This window comes from Grampus griseus (genome assembly GCF_964374135.1).
Source record: "Grampus griseus genome assembly, chromosome: 5".
NCBI lineage: Eukaryota > Metazoa > Chordata > Mammalia > Artiodactyla > Delphinidae > Grampus > Grampus griseus.
Genome location: NC_138998.1, coordinates 11,522,839 through 11,542,064, shown reverse-complemented (window position 1 = coordinate 11,542,064; position 19,226 = coordinate 11,522,839). Strand labels below are relative to the sequence as shown.

Sequence of the window (19,226 nt, the reverse complement as noted above, 5' to 3'; positions counted from 1 at the left end):
GTTTCTCTTGCCTTTGCTTGCTTCATTTTACATTGACTCTGAAAGTTTAAACTGAGTGGTTTGACCCTTCAGCTGTTAGTCATTTTGAGGCCTGATATTACTTGCAAAAAAAAACCCCTAGGACATATGGTTTCATTTGGTTTTAGGGAATGACGGAGGAAGAGGAAGACAAACTCTTGGCACTGAAAGACTTCATGATGAAATCTAACAAAGCAAAGGCCAATATAGTGGACCAGAGCCATCTCCATGATAGTAGTCAGAAAGGTGTAATTGACCTGGCAGCCTTAGGCATAACTGGGAGACAAGTTGATCTTGTTAAAACCAAACAGGAACCAGATGACAAGCGAGGTTAGTACATTTATGTGTGTGTATGTTTAGCTTGTTATTATTAGTTATTTCATAAGGCTAGTTTTAGCTGATTAGTAGTAAAACTAAAAAGTCACATTTCCCAGATATAGAACTTTCAAATATAGTGAGTGAGTGACTCCATTACATAGTAGGAAGATTTGGGGGAGGAAAAGTGGAGAAGTGGACTAACAGTTAAGAAATTAAATAACCTTCCAAATTCACAGGTCTGTATGTGTCAGAGTCAGAATTCAAACCAAAGCCTGACTCCAAAGCCCTCCTCTTGCTTCTGTGGAAGTATATGATTGAAGGTGAAATTCTGTTTTTTAGTCCTTTAAACACCAACCCAAGGCCAATAGTCTATATGAAATGAGGTAAAGTTTCCTAGCTTGTCGCTAGTAGGTAACGCCCAGTGAATTGAAAAATAGTCTTGCAAAGGAGAGACTAGAGACACCTTCACCATTTGAAGTCTTGAGATTTAAAACTGTCGGCTTTTGTGACAGTGCCATTGACTCTGTGTGAGGGTTTTAAGATCTCACGCATTCTTCCTTTAACCCTTTTTGGAGATACACTCACTTCCAAGCACATGGATCCCTCTATTTTAAGATCCCTCTATTCCAGTATCAGATTTTGAGGGCAGCTGACCAATTACATTTAAAAAAACTTCTAACTGCTGAACTTGGAATAAAGTATTTGCAACTTAATTATTAATGGTTTGCAGCCATAAAATGTAAAGTATTCATACAGGTTAATAAGAAAAACTGCAAGCATCCGAAAGAAAAATAGGGAAGGATTTGAACATACAAGTGATAGAAGAATAGAAATACACATGTTTGAAAGGTCAACAATTAAATGAATGCAAATAGAAATGAGATGCCATTCTCTGCCTATGTGATTAGCAAAGACTGATGATGCCTGTGTTAGCAAGGGGGCAGGGAAATGGGCATTTTCACTCACTGTTGGTGAGATTATAAATTGAACATATTCTTTTTTTTTTTTACTATTTGACTCACCATTGGAAATTTCTCATAGAAACGCTGACAGACGTGAAGAAATATGTATAAGAATGTTCTCAGTGAAAAAGGAAATAATTGAAATGTCCATTAATAGGAGAATGGTTAAATGTTCAGCTGTATTAATTAATTAGGAGAAAAAGCAAGTTGTGAAACAGTATGTATTATTTAATTTTTGCAAAATAATATAGTAATATATCATTCAACTTTATAGTTTATGAGGTTTACAAAGTTATGGGAGCAATTCATGCTACATATTGGAATGCCAAAACTTTGTTACTTAGTGTACTTTTTATAATCAGAGTTTTTGAAAAAAGCGTTTCTCATCTATCTGTAGTCAGGAGGTGACTGTATTGCAATTGACTTTTTATTCTTTTTTTCCCCCCATGTAACTGATACTGGATATAGAGAGGTCATATTTAGCAGTGTGGTCAGTGACATTTGAAAAAGTTGTTTTTGTTGTTGGTTCTTCAGATAAAGTGGTTAGTTGAAATTGAGCTAGCCTTGGGAAACTAGGAAGCAATTAGGTCTAATTATTAACACTGTTGAAAGAGTGCATCTGTCCATCTGCCCCAGAGATGAAATGAGAGCTAACAAGTTTATTTATATGTAAATATAAATAAATTGGCCGTCATAAAGAACAAATAGCACATGAAGTCCATTGCTGTCCCCCTCCCCCCACAAAGAGCAATAAAAGCACATATTTGTTGTAGATTATTCTGAATCTTTTTTCATAGCTAGAAAACATGTAAAACAAGACTCAAATGTAAATGAAGAGTGGAAAAGCATGTTTGGGTCACTGGAACCACCAAGCATCCCACAGGCCCTACCTAAAGGGAGTGACCAGGAGGTGATTCAGGCTGGGAAGCCGCCTCGTTCCGAGTCCTCTGCTGGCATTTGTGCCCCTTTGTCGACTTCTCCACAGGTATCATCATCCAGGCAGTAGAGCACCTTTTGTCTTTGGATCCCATTCTACTGTTTTGGATGTTTAAAGGCTGTGTACTGTACTGGAAAAATCAATACAGTGACTTCTCCTTTAGGAAGGATCTGTTTCTTTCTAAGAGAGGTTTATCTTTAACTTTATAGCTAAGGGGAGGTCTAGTATTGAAAGCACCAAAAAGGTCTCGTTTTAGAGTACTCACCAATAAAGTGGTCTGAAGCTGTGGGTTGAAGATGTCATTATAAACTGTTATTCTAATTAGGCTGCAGTGAACCTTTAAAATCTTCTTATTCTTCTTCTAATATAACATAATTATATCTGTAAAATAGCAAAAATACTTCTGGGAAGAAAAGGCCCAAGTTTGCTCTGTGTGAGAAATGTCATCATGATTTTGATATATTTGAAGTAAGTTTGTAATTTGAGGTAACTCTTCCCTAGCCAATTATATTTTAATTGAAAAATATGAATTGAACCAACTGATAAATTAAAATTCTCTTCAGTTAAATTAATGAGGATTTTTGTTTAACATTATTGCTACACTGATAATTTTTTTAAAATATAGAGTCCTGGAACTTGTGGTTAAACTGCATTTAAACTAGACTTTCATTGAAAAAAATGTCCTTGTATTTAAATGGATTTAAAAATTGGTACATTAATAAGGACAGAAGGCTGGTGTAATGAATAGAGAGAACATGGGTGCATTTTTATCATCAAATACACTTTGCTTGTGACACAAATATGTATATTCTTTTTGTTTTGCAGGTTCCAGAAGTGACAAACGTCCAAAATAGAAAACCAACAATACAGGTTTTAAGTAGTACAATTTTACCGTCCACCTACCAGATTCGGATCACAACGTGTAAAACTGAGCTTCAGCAACTCATACAACAGAAACGGGAGCAGTGTAATGCCGAGAGGATAGCTAAGCAGATGATGGAAAATGCTGAGTGGGAGAGTAAACCGCCACCACCTGGTAAATGTGCCATTGATAGGTAGTTGTATTCCAGCCCAGGTGCCAGAGCCTGGAATCTGATGGAAGAAACTGATAATCAGTTACAAGGCAAAGGAAGTGGGAACAAAACTGTCACTTTGAAAGCCCACACGAAGAACCAATAAGTGAGAAATCCCAAGTCATTATTTGTGAAATTTGGATCTTCTTAGCTGTGGCAGTGCCTTTTAGGCCAGTAACCTACTGTTTTGTCCTGTCTGTGGTCCATGTTCCCCATTTAGAGTACTAGGTTTTACCTACCTGCTTAGTGTCATGCCACTTTCTCATTGAGTGTCAGGCTTCTTAGAGTAAATTCTGGCTTTATATTTCTGAAGGGTTTAATATTAATTTTATTTAAACAAAAAGGTAAAAACATTTAGAAAATAATGGGTGCTTTAGAAAGAAAACAAAGTCACCTATAACCATCACTCAGCAATCATCAACATTAAGATTTTGGGGAAAGCACTTCTGTATTCTGAGAAGATTTAGAAGAAACTTAGAGATATTTCAGATGAAAATTGTATCTCACTGTGTTAACAGACATGCCTAGTGTTATATGGTAGAGCTAGTCTTTGATATTGGATTGGCAGATTTTTAAAAACATTTTTAATGAGTTTCTGTATAGATTTTAATAATAAAAATGTAGCTTGAAAACTGAGAAGAAATGTATAGTGTGCTTATGTGTAGAGAGTGAAAAGTCATGTGAATCCCCACGGGCTTCCATTGTGAACTCAGGGGAAATTCTGGTGGAGAGCAATGGTTTAAAGATTTTAGAAATATTATTAAGTGGTAAGTGGCATCTTTAGTCACATAAATTTTTTTTATAAAAATAAATATCCTGGAATGTTTAAGTTGTTTCTGTAATATAGTTCAATATGATTTACCAGCCCTGCTTTAAAAACAAAAAAAGTTGACCACACACTATTTTATGATAGAATCTGTCTTTATAAGTGGCATTTTAAAGTGGAGCTATACATTTTATTCAGTAATCCCAGAAAAGGTGTCAGATTTTGTGGTTCAGGAAATGTGCAGTGACTGTTGGGCTTCTGATTTTTTCTTTCCACACTTGAGTGGTTGTGTGAAATTGATTTTCTCTAGGGGGAAATGTTCAACCTAGGCTGCTAGATTATCTAGACTTCATGGCAAAGTGTTTTTGATTATTCTCAAATTCAGCATATCCTCCTTAGAAATCGCATTCAGCTGTTCTTTCCACACATTTGAGCTAGAGATCCAAGGGGAAACATTTTTCTATCATTGAGTATGCCAGGTTTGGCAATGGTCTTGGTTTCATTTTTGTTTCTTAGTAAAAGAAATAAGTTGATTTTAAAATGACTTTATTATTACTTAATTAGGCACAGTGCTGCTCCCAATACAGTATAATCTTCAGCATAGCTTTCTGTTTTGTTTTATTTTAAAATTGATTAATATTAAATATTATTAAATGTTATGCCTAATATAAAAGTTTATTTATCAAACATTGAAGATTGTTATATGCAAAGACCTATGCTAGTTATTGTGAATGATTCAGAATGAATAAGACATAGTCAGTTCTCTGGCCTCAGGGAATTTATAATTTATTAGAGGAAATTAATTATACACAAAAAGAATATACATAAACAGAAGTGTATAGATGTCATAAAGAAAGTACTAGAAAATCCTTGGGCATTCTGAGGCTATAATTTATAGTACTGTTTATACCAACCTGTTGATATCACAGAATAAATGATTGCAGGTAGGGAAGAAATAAATCAACATTTGGGTGTTTACTGTGGCCCTGGGACAGTGTTAGACTCTTTATATCTCATTTACCAATACAGTCATCCTTTGGGTTAAGTAATTTCCCCCTCATTTTACGTTTGAGTAAATTGAAGCTCACAGAGTTTAAATAAGTACCCCAAGGTCACACATGAGGGTGTGGTGGGTGTTTGAGGCTTTCAGGACTGGGCTGCCTCCCTAGTGCCTGATTTCTCTAGGTCAGGGTAGTCATTACCTCTTGCTATTAAACAAGTAGTCAGGGTTTTTCCGGGTAGCAGGTGACTATTGTGCCTTCTCAGACACTGGAAAAGGGCCCAGTGCAGTCTTTCTAAGGCTATGTGAACATGGGTGTCTTTCTCCATAGGCGATAGTATCTGTCATAGTCCAGTAGGGCACTCTGAATTGGCTAGCTGTTGGGACCCTTTGTTTAGTTCTTATGATTGTTCTCCTGTTGGCTGTTAGTGCTTGTAGCTGGGGGTGAAGGAAAGATTGTGTTTATAAACTGCAACTTAAGACACACTCCTTTGCTTTTCCTTAGGGTGGCGGCCTAAGGGGCTACTAGTTGCACATCTTCATGAACACAAATCTGCTGTGAACCGCATTAGAGTCTCTGACGAACATTCACTTTTTGCCACATGTTCAAATGATGGCACAGTGAAAATCTGGAACAGTCAGAAGATGGAGGGGAAGACCACCACCACCAGGTAACCTATGCATAGGTGGAGAGTCCAATCATCCATCCATTCAGTCAGCAAGTATTTATTGAGTGCTCATTCCGTGACAGGTGCTATTTTAGGTACCAGCGATACAGTAATGATAAATGGACACAAATACATGTTCTGTGGAGCTTTCCTTCTAGTGGGAGGTGACAGACAATAAACAGTGTAAATAAGTAAAACATATAGTGTATTAGATGGTAAAATACATTATGGAGAAAAATTTGGCAAAAAAAGAGAGAGAGAATGCAGTAGGTTGGGTAGAGTAGAGTTTAAAGAACTCATCTGCTGCCTCATGGAGAAGATGTCATTTAAGGAGAGACCTGACAAAGGTGAGATAAAATGCCATGTGGATGTCTTGGGGAAGAGCATTCTAGGCAGCAGACACAGGGGCTTCAGAGGTTCTGAGGCAGAAAGATGTTTGGCATGTTTGAGGAAGAGCAGAAAGGTCTGTGTGAGTGGGAAAGAGGGTCAGAGGGCCTGAATTATACAGGGCCTTGCAGGCTATTGTGAAGGACTTGGACTTTGACTTTGAGTGAGATGGGAACCTTTGGACAGTCCTGAGCGGTGGAGAGACATGATCTGAATTAAACTTCCACAGAATTACTCTGGCTCTTGTGTTGAGAATAGACTGAAGAGGTGCAGGGCAGAAGTATTAGGAGGCTTTTTCTGTAATGGAGCGAGAGGGGGAAGTAGTGGGAAATGATCAGATTCTGGGTATGTTTTGATGGTGGAGCCATCAAGATTTGCTGAATGGGTTAGAGGGAGTATGAGCATATGGGAAGAGTCAGAAAATGATGGAGTGTCCAGCTGTGTAAGGACAACACATATTGTAACATGACCCACTGGAGTAGTCAAGAGAGAAGTAATTATTGAAATCTTTAAGACTCTTCAAATATGCATGATGTGATTATGATAAGTGGGATTATAAGAATTATTTTAGGTTTGTACAACTTTATAGTTATCTCCCTACTTGATATTCATATTTGTTCTGTGCCTAGTTTGGTCTGGGTCTGAAAAGAAAGCTACTAGAAATCAAAATTGAATCTTATGTACATGAAAAGATGTGGGGAACCTTTGGTGCTTTTCTCCTTATCAGTTCATTGACCAGAGTTAACTACAAAATGGTCAAACAACAAAATATCTTTGATAAACTAAAATAATTCAAAAGTTTACTCCTTATCAACCTGATATGATTTTGTTCTGTTTATTTTTTAAAAAGAGCTCTATATTTTTACAACATGCTTAATTCTTTTTCATGTTCATTCTGTCTTGGCATTGCATTGGTAAGAACATAAATCGAAAACCAGTAAAAGAATCCTGGCTCCATGTAGCAATTTTTTGTCCATATTTTATTATGAAATTTTCAAACCTCAAGTAAAGTTGAGTTTTGCAGTGAACAAGCATATGCTTGCTGCTAGATTCTAAATAATTAATAATTTTACTATATTTGCTATGTCATATAATTATCCATCCTCTTATCAATTCGTCTTTTAAAAATGTGTTTCAAAGTGAGTTGTAGACATGAGGAGACTTCCCCTAAAAACTTCAGCATGCATATTGTTAATATTTGTTTATATTTTTCCTTTTCTTTTTTGGTATAAAATTCATACTCTGTGAAGTACACAGATCTTAAACGTTCCATGAGTTCCAGCAAATACACACACCTGTGCAGCTTAAACCACACTCAAGATACAGATGTAACCAGGACGAACCCTCATGTTCCTTTGCATGAAATCCCTGCCTCTTCCCTGCCTACAACCATTCTTTTGATTTTCCCCCACCATTATTAGCATTTTGATTAATATTTTAAAAACCTCTTCTGAATATTATTTTCCAAATGGTTCTTTGTTACTATCATCGTTAGTTGCATTCATTATTGCTTTTATTAGGAGGGTGAGTTTAATTGACTGGAGTAAACTTAACTTTGCAAAAACCTCTCTTGTTAATTCCAAATGATCTTCATCGCAGAGCCATGCCTTCTGTATCCCAGTGTCATATTTTAGGCAGTGGTATACCAGAAAATGCGGCAATTTAGCTGACAGTAACTGTAGTCTTTGGGAAGTTTGTATGATGATTAGGAGATTGGGTTCCCTCTGGCCACAGCTGCTCTCTTGCTTTGCTGTAATACCTGCTCTCTTGTTTGTGGACTGCAGTAGGCCTTGGCTTGGAGGTGCTTCATTCTAGGTCCAGGGAGGGGAGGAGGGGAAGGGAATAGAAAGTGTTGCCTTCATCACATGACTTTGTGAACTGATGAGGGAGAAGGAGGCCATTATTATTGCTAGAACCATGTGGGGAGCAGCTGGTGGCTGGGAAAGAGCAGCAGAAGTGATATTATATTTTCTTAGGAAATCTACTAGTACATTCTGACTACTGAGGCTTTTCCCTTATGCATTATGTTGGCTGACCACCCAGTTTCCAATTCTTACTTTCTCATTGAATTTGGATTCGTGATTTAGGCCATCTGGATCTTGGCTCTGCCATTTTCCTCTTTCTTATTTGACTTAAACTTTTAGTTTGTCCCCTGTGGACTAATTCTTGAAAAATTGCTGTTTTTCTACACTTTTACATAGATATTTTTCAATTTAATCCTTTGTAGTATTCTAAACTGTCTTTTCCATATACACTTTTTGTGCAACCCCATTTTTGGCTCATTTAGCTTCTCAGTTTTAGGGAAGATTGATGTATTTGATACTTGCTGAATTTGATGGTAAAACATCTAAGTGGAGTTTTGTCCCAATGAAGAGTTGAAACAATATGAAGCATGTGCAAAAAGTTATCAGTGTTAAGATTACATATTTTAGAGTCATAGATGGTGTTGGAAGCTGAAATTTTTGAGTGCTATCACTACGCTGAACTAAAGGGCTATAAAGACCTGAGGCGGCTTGAGGCCTGAATTTTACAAAATTGAATTTTGGGGACAGGAAGCGAGTAGTCAGAAAAGAAGGGAGAAGAAGCCATTTAAGTTATGTCATACTGCAACAGAAGAGAGGGTTTAAGAAAGGGGCTTATAAACAGCTCTCAAATGCAGTAAAAAAACCAAGTGGCATGAAAGCCTAGTAAAGCATTTGGGTGTTCTCACACAGTGCCCTTGGTGAAGTATAGTTCATACATCCATAATCCCTGGAGGACTTTTGGACATTATATATTACAAGCCTTTATGATGTACATATCCTAAGGAGATACTAAGAATAAACTCAGAGATTTAGTTTTAAGGCTGTTCAGATTGGCTTTCTTTTTAATTGTAAAAAACTGGAAGCAGACCAAAAGTTCAACAGTAGGGGGTGAAAATGGATAAATAAGTGATTGTTGTGGAAATACATTTTTTGATATGGAATATATTGATACAGTGTGTGGAAATATAGGTTTGAGAAGTAGGTTTAAGAACCCAGGTAGGGTTTCTGTTTTTAGAATGACAGAGTAAGGACTTTAAAAAAATCTGTTCCTCTATAAAAACAGTGAGAACACTGGCAAAAACTGTCAAAATCAACTTTTTCAGAATTCTAGAAATAAAAGTCCTACATCAATCTGAAAATTGTTATTCAAGAAAAACAGCTGACTCTCAGAACAGTGAGCCATGTATGTGGTCCCAGTTTCATCCCCCACTACCAAGCTCTGTGATGGCTTTGAAGACTAAGTCCCACAACTACAGTAACTATGAAAACCAACAGCTAAGTAGCCACTGGTAGGGTTGTAATGACTTTGGAACTCCCCCAAAACCCCATCTCCAGAGAATTGTCACTATTTGACCAGCTTGCTGAAAAGCTCCATAATCAGGGCCTATCTTTATTTCACCTGACCGTTGCCTTGTTCTTGGAGAAAAACTCTACCCATAGGGCATTTGTTGAAATTATTGGTGGTATTTGTTTAACATTGCAGCTCTCTGAGGTGGCATTCCCAGTTGTAGCTCATAAGAGGCTGACAAAAAACTTTAAAGGAAGAGTAAGATATCAATAGGGGCCTTTTGAAAAGTTTGGATGTATTCATGGATATGTGTAAGACCACATGCACTTGCACAGTTGTGCACAAGCCCAAGAAAGAACTGAGGAGACCCCAGGTTCTCACCTCTGGCTGACCTTGAGACTCTGTGCAAGCAGGAAATGAAGGATAAGGCCAAGTTGTAAACTGCTTTGCTGAAGGTGTGCCACAGCGAGCACAGAGAGCCTCAACAAAGGCTGGAGCCCTTATCAGTTCATGAGATGTAAGGAAATGTCATTAGCTGACCACTGATCTAACTGAACAAAGAGTTCAGTGGCCACACATGAGAGAGAATACAGACTTTGTAGAATTAGTCCAGGCAAATCATTAAACAAACAGCAACAACATTGGTATATTATTTCCGAAGTTGATACATATCAATTAGAATGTCCAGTTTTGGACAAAAATTGCAGGTCAAGCAAAGAAATCAGAAAGTGTGTCCTATACACAGGAAAAAATGCAGGTAATAGAAACAGTACCTCACTGATCCCAGACGTTGGACTTACTAGACAATGACTTTAAATTAGTGACTAAAAATATGTTCAAAGAATTAGAAGAAACCATGTCTAAAGGGTTGAAAGGAAAGTATGAGAAAAATGTCTCAACAAATAGATAATGTCAAAGGGATAGAAATGATAAGCAGAAATCCTGGAGTTGAAAAGTGTAACTGAAATGAAAAATTTAGGGCTGAACAGCAGATTTCAACTGGCAAGAGAATAAACCAGGGACTTGACGATAGATCAGTTTGACATCCATTCAGAGGTATGAAAACTAAAAAAGAATAAAGAAAACTGAACAGAGCCTCAGAGACCTGTGGAACCAACATACACATGATAGGAGTCCCAGAAGGCAAGGAGAGAGAAAAAGGAGCAGAAAGAATATTTGAAGAAAAAGTGTTTGAAACTCCCCCAGATTTGACAAAAAACATTAATCTGCACATCTGAGAAGCCCAACAAACTCCAAGTAGGATAAAGATCAAAGAGAGCCATACTAGAGACATTATAGGCAAATTGATGAAAGACACAGAGAAAATTTTGAAGCAGCAGAGAAATGTGACTCATCTCGTACAATGGATCTTCAGTAAGGTTAACAGCTGACGTTTCATCAGAAAATGATGGAGCCTGGAAGTCAGTGGGATGATGTATTCAGAGTCTTGAAAGAAAAAGAGTGTCAATCAATAATTCTATATCTAGCAGAATTGTCTTTCAGAAACAAAGGAGAAATTAAGACATTCCAAGTTAAATAAAAATAGGGAATTTATTGTTAGCAGATTTTCCCTAAAAGAAATACTAAAAAGAATCTGTTGTGCTGAAAGGAAAGGATATGAGACTAACTTGAACCACATGAGGAAATAAAGAGCATGGGGTAAAGGTAGATACATGAGTGAATATAAGACAGTACAAATTATTTTTTTCTGTAATTCTTTTTACCTGCTGTCTGATTTGAGAGAAGACTATATAAAGAAATAATTATAAAACTGTATTGATGGGCTTATAATATATAAAGGTGTAATTTGTATTACGTTAATAGTACAGACAGGGGAGGAGGGAAGATATATTGGAGCAAAGTTGGTATTAATCTGATTGTTTTTAGACGTTAATTGTATTTCCCAGGGAAACCACTGAAAGAAACACTTAAGAACATTTAGTAAAACACAAAAACACATAGTAAAAGAAACTAGGGAATTAAAATGGTGTACTAGAAAATATCTTTTTAACACAAAAGAAGGCAGCAGTGGTGGAATAGAAGAGCAACAACAACCAAAAAAAAAAAAAAAACCATGTAAGACACAGAGAAAACAAATAGCAAAATGTCACACATAAGTCCTACCTTATTGGTAATTCCATTAAATGTAGTAAAAAAGCAGAGTTGGCAGAAAGTATGACAAAATATGATATGACTGTGTGTTGTCCAAAGAGACAACACTTTAGATTCAAAGACACAGCGTGAGAGTAAAAGGACTGAAGAAAAAGATACTTCATGCAGACAGTTCCTAAAAGACAGCTGGAGCAGCTATGCTAATATCAGACAGGATAAGGTTTAACACAAAAATTGACACTAGAGACAGACAAGGACATTTTATAATGACAAAAGCATCAGCGTGTCAGGGAAACAGCAATTACAAACAAATGCCACTAACAGCAGAGCCCCCGAATGGAGAAAAAACTGACAGAATTGAAGGGGAAAATAGACAATTCAACAGTAATAGTTGGAGACTTCAGTACTCTGCTTTCATTATAGATGGATCAACAAGGCAGTAGAAGACTTGAACAACACTGCAGACCCACCAGCTCTAACATACAACTATAGAACGCTCTACCCAGCTACAGCAGAATACACATTCTTCTCAGGGGCACATGGAACACTTCCAGGTTAAATCATATCTAGGACAGAAAACAAGCTTCAATAAATTTAAAGGCACTGAGCCATATCAACATATATGTTCTTTAACCACAGTGTAATGAAACTAGGTATCAGTAACAGAAAGCAGTTTGGAAAATTCACAGGTATGTGGAGATTAAGCAACACATGGCAAAATAAGCAGTGGTTCAAAGGGAAACTAGAGAATATTTTGAGATGATTGAAAATGAAAACACAGCATACCAAAACTTAGGGATGCAGTTAAAGGAGTTTTCAAAGAGAAATTTATATCTGTACACATCTGTATTTAAAGAGGAGAAAGATCATAAATCAGTAACTTAGCCTTAACCTTAAAAATCTAGGGAAAAAAGAGAAAGTAAACCCAAAGCAAGTAGAAGGAAGGAAATCATAAAGACTAAAGAGGAAACAAATGAAATAGGGAATAGAAAATAAAGGTGAAAAACCAACAAAAGCAAAAGTCAGTTCTTTGGGAAGATCAAAATTGGCAAAGCTTTTCTACAATAACCAATTAAAAAAAGGGAGAGGACTCAAATTATTAAAATTGGGAATGGAAGAGGGGTTGTTACTGTTGAGTACACTACGATGGAGTACCGAGGAATACTACGAACAGCTGTATACCAACAAATTAAATGACCTAGATGAAATGGGCAGATTAGATTCCTAGAGAGATACAACCTGTCAAAAGTGAATCAAGAACAAATAGAAAATCTGGATAGACCTAAAACAAAAGGTTAAATTAGTAAGTAAAAGAAAAACTTCCCACAAAGAAAAACCCAGGCTGAGATGGCTTCATGGTGAATTCTACCAAATGCTTCATGAATTAACACCCATCCTTCAAAAAATTTTACAAAAAATAGATGAGGGAACATTTCCTAACTCATTCTATAAGGCCAGTGTTACCCTGATACCACAACCAGATAAATATATCACAAGAAAACAGCAGACCAAGACCCATAGTTAATATGGGCATTAAAATCCTGAACAAAATACTAGTAAACTGAATTCAACATAATAAAGGATTATATACCATGACCAAGTGCAGTTTATCCCAAGAATGCAAACCCTTTTCAATATATGAAAATCAATCCATGAATATATCATATTAATAGAGTAAAGGATGAAGACCACATATGATCTCAAAAGACTCTCATAAAACATTTGATAAAAATCTAACACCCTTTTATGAGTAGAAACGATTCAACAAACTATCATAGACAACTACTGATAAGGACATCTATGAAAAGCCCGCTAACTTCATACTTGATGGTGAAAGACTGAAAGCTTTCCCCTAAGGTGAGCCAGATAAGAATGTCCACTCTCACTGCTTTCATTCAGCATTGTAGTGGAGGTTCTCCGTGGGGGTAGTTAGATAAGGAAAAGAAATATAAGGCATGCAGTTTGAAAAGGAAGAAGTAAAACTTAGCTGACAGTATGATCCTGTATATAGACTGTCTTAAGCAGTAAAAAGAAAAAAACGGAGGGACCTTCAAGATGGTGGAGGAGTAAGACGTGGAGATCACCTTCCTCTCCACAAATACATCAAAGATACATCTACATGTGGAACAACTCCTACAGAACACCTACTGAATGCTGGCAGAAGACCTCAGACTTCCCAAAAGGCAACAAAATCCCCATGTACCTGCATAGGGCAAAAGAAAAAACAGGACAAAAGAATAGGGTCGGGACCTGTGCCACTGGGAGGGAGCTGTGAAGGAGGAAAAGTTGCCACACACTAGGAAGCCCCTTCACTGGTGGAGATGGGGGCTGGGCCGGGGGGAGGGGAAGCTTCTTAGCTACGGAGGAGAGCGCAGCGGTAGGGGTGCAGACGTCAAAGCGGAGAGATTCCCGCACAGAGGATTGGTGCTGACCAGCACTCACCAGCCTGAGAGGCTTGTCTGCTCACCCGCCGGGCCGGGTGGGGCTGGGAGCTGAGGCTCCAGCTTTGGAGGTCAGATACCAGGGAGAGGACTGGGGTTGGCTGCGTGAAGACAGCCTGAAGGGAGCTTGTGTACCACAGCTAGCCAGGAGGGAGTCCGGGAAAAAGTCTAGACCTGCCTAAGAGGTAAGAGACCATTGTTTCGGGGTGCGGGAGGAGAGGGGATTCCTTCCCTGTTGGCCCACAGAAGGCAGAGAGCACCACTTAAATGAGCTCCAGAGATGGGCATGAGCCACAGCTATCAGCTGGGACCCCAGAGACAGGCATGAAATGCTAACGCTGCTGCTGCAGCCACCAAGAATCCTGTGTGCAAGCACAGGTCACTATCCATACCCTCTGGGGAGCCTGTACAGCACGCCACTGCCAGGGTCCCGTGATCCAGGGACAACTTCCCCAGGAGAACACATGGTGCGCCTCAGGCTGTTGCAACGTCATGCTGGTCTCTGTTGCCACAGGCTCGCCCCGCATTCCAATTATAACTACTGTACCCCTCCTTCCCTCTGGCCTGAATGAGCAAGTGTCCCCTAATCAGCCACTGATTTAATCTCCTTCTCTCTGAGTGGGAACACATGCCTGAGGGCGACCTACACACAGAGCTGGGGCCAAAACCAAAGCTGAACCCCAGGAGCTGTGCAAACAAAGAAGAGAAAGGGAAATTTCTCCGTGAAGCCTCAGGAGCAGTGGATTAAATGCCCACAATCAACTTGATGTACGCTACATCCATGGAATACCTGAATAGACAACAAATCATCCCCAAATTGGTGGACTTTGTGAGCAACTGTAGGCTTGGGGTTTGCTATCTGTGAGTGATGTGTTTCTGATTCTTAACATTTATCTTAGTTTAGTCTTCAGCGCTTGTTATCATGGGTGGATTTGGTTATTGGTTTGGTTCTATTTTTTGTATTTTTAAAATATAATTTTAATAATTTTTTTAATTTATTAGTTTAAAATTTTCTTTTCTTCCTTTTTTTCTCCCTTTTCTTCTAAGCCATGTGGCTGACAGTGTTTTGGTGCTACAGCCTGGTGTCAGGCCTTAGCCTCTGAGGTGGGAGAGCTGAGTTCAGGACATTGGACCACCACACACCTCCCAGCCCCATGTAATATCAATCAGCGAGAGCTCTCCCAGAGATCTCCATCTCAATGCTAAGACCCAGCTCCGCCCAGTGGCCAGCAAGCTCCAGTGCTGGATGCCCCATGTCAAACAACTAGTAAGACAGGAACACAACTCCACCCATTAGCAGAGAGGCTGCCTAAAATCATACTAAGTTCACAGACACCTCAAAGCACACCACTGGATGCGGCCCTGCCCACCAGAAAGACAAGATCCAGCCCCATCCACCAGAACACAGACACCAGTCCCCTCCACCAGGAGGCCTACACAAGCCACTGAACCAACCTCACCCACTGGGGGCAGACACCAAAAACAATAGGAACTATGAGCCTGTAGCCTGCGAAAAGGTAACCACAAACACAGTAAGTTAGACAAAATGAGAAGACAGACAAATATGCAGCAGATGAAGGAGCAAGGTAAAAACCCACCAGACCAAACAAATGAAAACGAAATAGGCAGTCTACCTGACAAAGAATGCAGAGTAATGATAGTAAAGATGATCCAAAATCTTGGAAAGAGAATGGAGAAAATAAAAAAAACGTTTAACAAGGACCTAGAAGAACTAAAGAGCAAACAAACAATGATGAACAACACAGTACATGAAATTAAAAATTCTCTAGAAGGACTCAATAGCAGAATAACTGAGGCAGAAGAATGCATTAGTGACCTGGAAGATAAAAGAGTGGAAATAACTACTGAAAAAAAAGAATGAAAATAATTGAGGACAGTCTCAGAGACCTCTGGGACAACATTAAATGCACCAACATTCAAATACTAGGGTTCCCAGAAGAAGAAGAGGTAAAGAAAGAGACTGAGAAAATATTTGAAGAAATTATAGTTGCAAACTTCCCTAACATGGGAAAGGAAATAGTAAAGTCCAGGAAGAACAGGGAGTCCCATACTTCCCCTTGGATAAATCCAAGGAGAAACATGCCAAGACATATTAATCAAACTATCAAAAATGAAATACAAAGAAAAAATATTAAAAGCAGCAAGGGAAAAGCAACAAATAACATACAAGGAGGAATCCCCGTAAAGTTAATACCTGATCTGTCAGTCGAAACTCTGCAAGCCAGAAGGGCAGGACATATTTAAAACGATGAAAGGGAAAAAGCTACAACCAGGATTACCCAGCAAGGATCTCATTCAGATTCGTTGGAGAAATTAAAAGCTTTACAGACAAGCAAACGTTAAGAGAATACAGCACCACCAAACCAGCTTTACAGCAAATGTTAAAGGAAGTTCTCTAGGGAGGAAACACAAGAGAAGGAAAAGACCTACAAAGAGAAACCCAGAACAATTATGAAAATGGTAATAGGAACATACGTATCGATAATTACCTTAAATATAGATGGAGTAAATGCTCCCACCAAAAGACATAGACTGGCTGAATGGATACAAAAACATGACCCATATATATGCTGTCTGCAAGAGACCCACTTCAGACCTATGAACACATACAGACTGAAAGTGAGGGGATTGAAAAAGATATTCCATGCAAATGGAAATCAAAAGAAAGCTGGAGTAGCAATTCTCATATCAGACAAAACAGACTTTAAAATAAAGACTATTACAAAACACAAAGAGGACACTACATAATGATCAAGGGATCAATCCAAGAAGAATATATAACAATTGTAAATATTTATGCACGCAACTTAGGAGCACCTCAATACATAAGGCAAATGCTAACAGCCATAAAAGGGGAAATAAACAGTAACACAATCATAGTAGTGGACTTTAACACCCCACTTTTACCAATGGACAGATCATCCAAAGTGAAAATAAATAAGGAAACACAAGCTTTAAATGATACATTAAACAAGGTGGACTCAGTTGATATTTATAGGACATTCCATCGAAAAACAACAGAATACACTTTCTTCTCAAGTGCTTATGGAACATTCTCCAGGATAGATCATATATTGGGTCACAAATCAAGCCTTGGTAAATTTAAGAAAATTGAAATCATATCAAGTACCTTGTCTGACCACAATGCTATGAGACTAGATATCAGTTACAGGAAAAAATTGTAAAAAATACAAACACATAGAGGCTAAAAAATACACTACTAAATAACCAAGAGATCACTGAAGAACTCAAAGAGGAAATCAAAAAACACCTAGAAACAAATTACAATGAAAACACGACCACCCAAAAACCTATGGGATGCAACAAAAGCAGTTCTAAGAGAGACGTTTATAGCAATACAATCCTACCTCAAGAAACAAGAAACATGTCAAATAAACAACCTAACCTTACACCTAAAGAAACTAGAGAAAGAAGAACAAGAAAAACCCAAAGTTAGCAGAAGGAAAGAAATCATAAAGATCAGTTCAGAAATAAATGAAAAAGAAATGAAGGAAACAGTAGCAAAGATCAGTAAAACTAAACGCTGGTGCTTTGAGAAGATAAACAAAACTGATATACCATTAGCCAGACTTATCAAGAAAAAGAAGGGAGAGGACTCAAATCAACAGAATTAGAAACGAAAAAGGAGAAGTAACAGCTGACACTGCAGAAATACAAAGGGGCATGAGAGATTACTATAAGCAACTATATGCCAATAAAATGGATAACCTGGAAGAAATGGACAAATTCTTAGAAAAGCACAACCTTCCGAGACTGAACCAGAAAGAAATAGAAAATATCAACAGACCAGTCACAAGCACTGAAATTGAGACTGTGATTAAAAATCTTCCAACAAACAAAAGCCCAGGACCAGATGACTTCACAGGCGAATTCTATCAAATATTTAGAGAAGAGCTAACACCTATCCTTCTCAAACTCTTCCAAAATATAGCAGAGGGAGGAGCACTCCCAAACTCATTCTAGGAGGCCACCATCACCCTGATACCAAAACCAAAGATGCCACAAAAAAAGAAAACTACAGGCCGACATCACTGATGAACATAGACGCAAAAATCCTCAACAAAATACTGGCAAACAGAATCCAACAGCACATTAAAAGGATCATACACCATGATCAGGTCTGGTTTATCATCCCAGGAATATAAGGATTCTTCAATATATGAAAATCAATGTGATAAACTATATTAACAAATTGAACGAGCAAAACTATATGATAATCTCAATAGGTGAAGAAAAAGCGTTTGACAAAATTCAACACCCATTTATGATAAAAACTCTCCAGAAAGTAGGCATAAAGGGAACGTACCTCTACATAATAAAGGCCGTATATGACAAACCCACAGCCAACATTGTTCTCAATGATGAAAAACTGAAACCATTTCCTCTAATATCAGGAACAAGACAAGGTTGCCCTCTCTCACCACTATTATTCAACATAGTTTTGGAAGTTTTAGCCACAGAAATCAGAGAAGAAAAAGAAATAAAAGGAATCCAAATTGGAATAGAAGAAGTAAAACTGTCAGTGTTTGCAGATGACATGATACTAAACATAGAGAATCCTAAAGATGCCACCAGAAAACTACTAGAGCTAATCAATGAATTTGGTAAAGTAGCAGGATACAAAGTTAATGCACAGAAATCTCTTGCATTCCTATACACTAATGATGAAAAATCTGAAAGAGAAACTAAGGAAACACTCCCATTTACCACTGCAACAAAAAGAATAAAATACCTAGGAATAAACCTACCTAAGGACACAAAAGACCCGTATGCAGAAAAATAGACACTGATGAAAGAAATTAAAGACGATACAAACAGATGGAGGGATATACCATGTTCTTGGATTGGAAGAATCAACATTGTGAAAATGACTCTACTACCCAAAGCAATCTACAGATTCAGTGCAATCCCTATCAAACTACCAATGGCATTTTTCACAGAACTAGAACAAGAAATTTCACAATTTGTATGGAAACACAAAGGATGCTGAATAGTCAAAGCAATCCTGAGAAAGAAAAATGGAGCTGGAGGAATCAGGCTGCCTGACTTCAGACTATAGTACAAAGCCAGAGTAATCAAGGCAACATGGTACTGTACAAAATAGAAATATAGATCAATGGAAGAGGATAGGAAGCCCAGAGATAAACCCATGCACTTGGTCACCTTATCTTTGATAAAGGAGGCAAGAAT

General features: G+C 37.9%; 1 protein-coding gene across 1 annotated transcript in view; it reads left to right on the top strand.

Moving 5' to 3' along the window:
• The window catches only part of PIK3R4 (phosphoinositide-3-kinase regulatory subunit 4), a 73,569-nt gene that overhangs the window by 40,029 nt on the left and 14,314 nt on the right, over positions 1-19,226 (top strand). The window contains exons 11-14 of the mRNA XM_082655409.1: positions 147-348; positions 2,096-2,283; positions 3,061-3,271; positions 5,580-5,745. Coding sequence (XP_082511535.1) covers positions 147-348; positions 2,096-2,283; positions 3,061-3,271; positions 5,580-5,745 — 767 coding nt within the window. The remainder of the gene's footprint in view (positions 1-146; positions 349-2,095; positions 2,284-3,060; positions 3,272-5,579; positions 5,746-19,226) is intronic.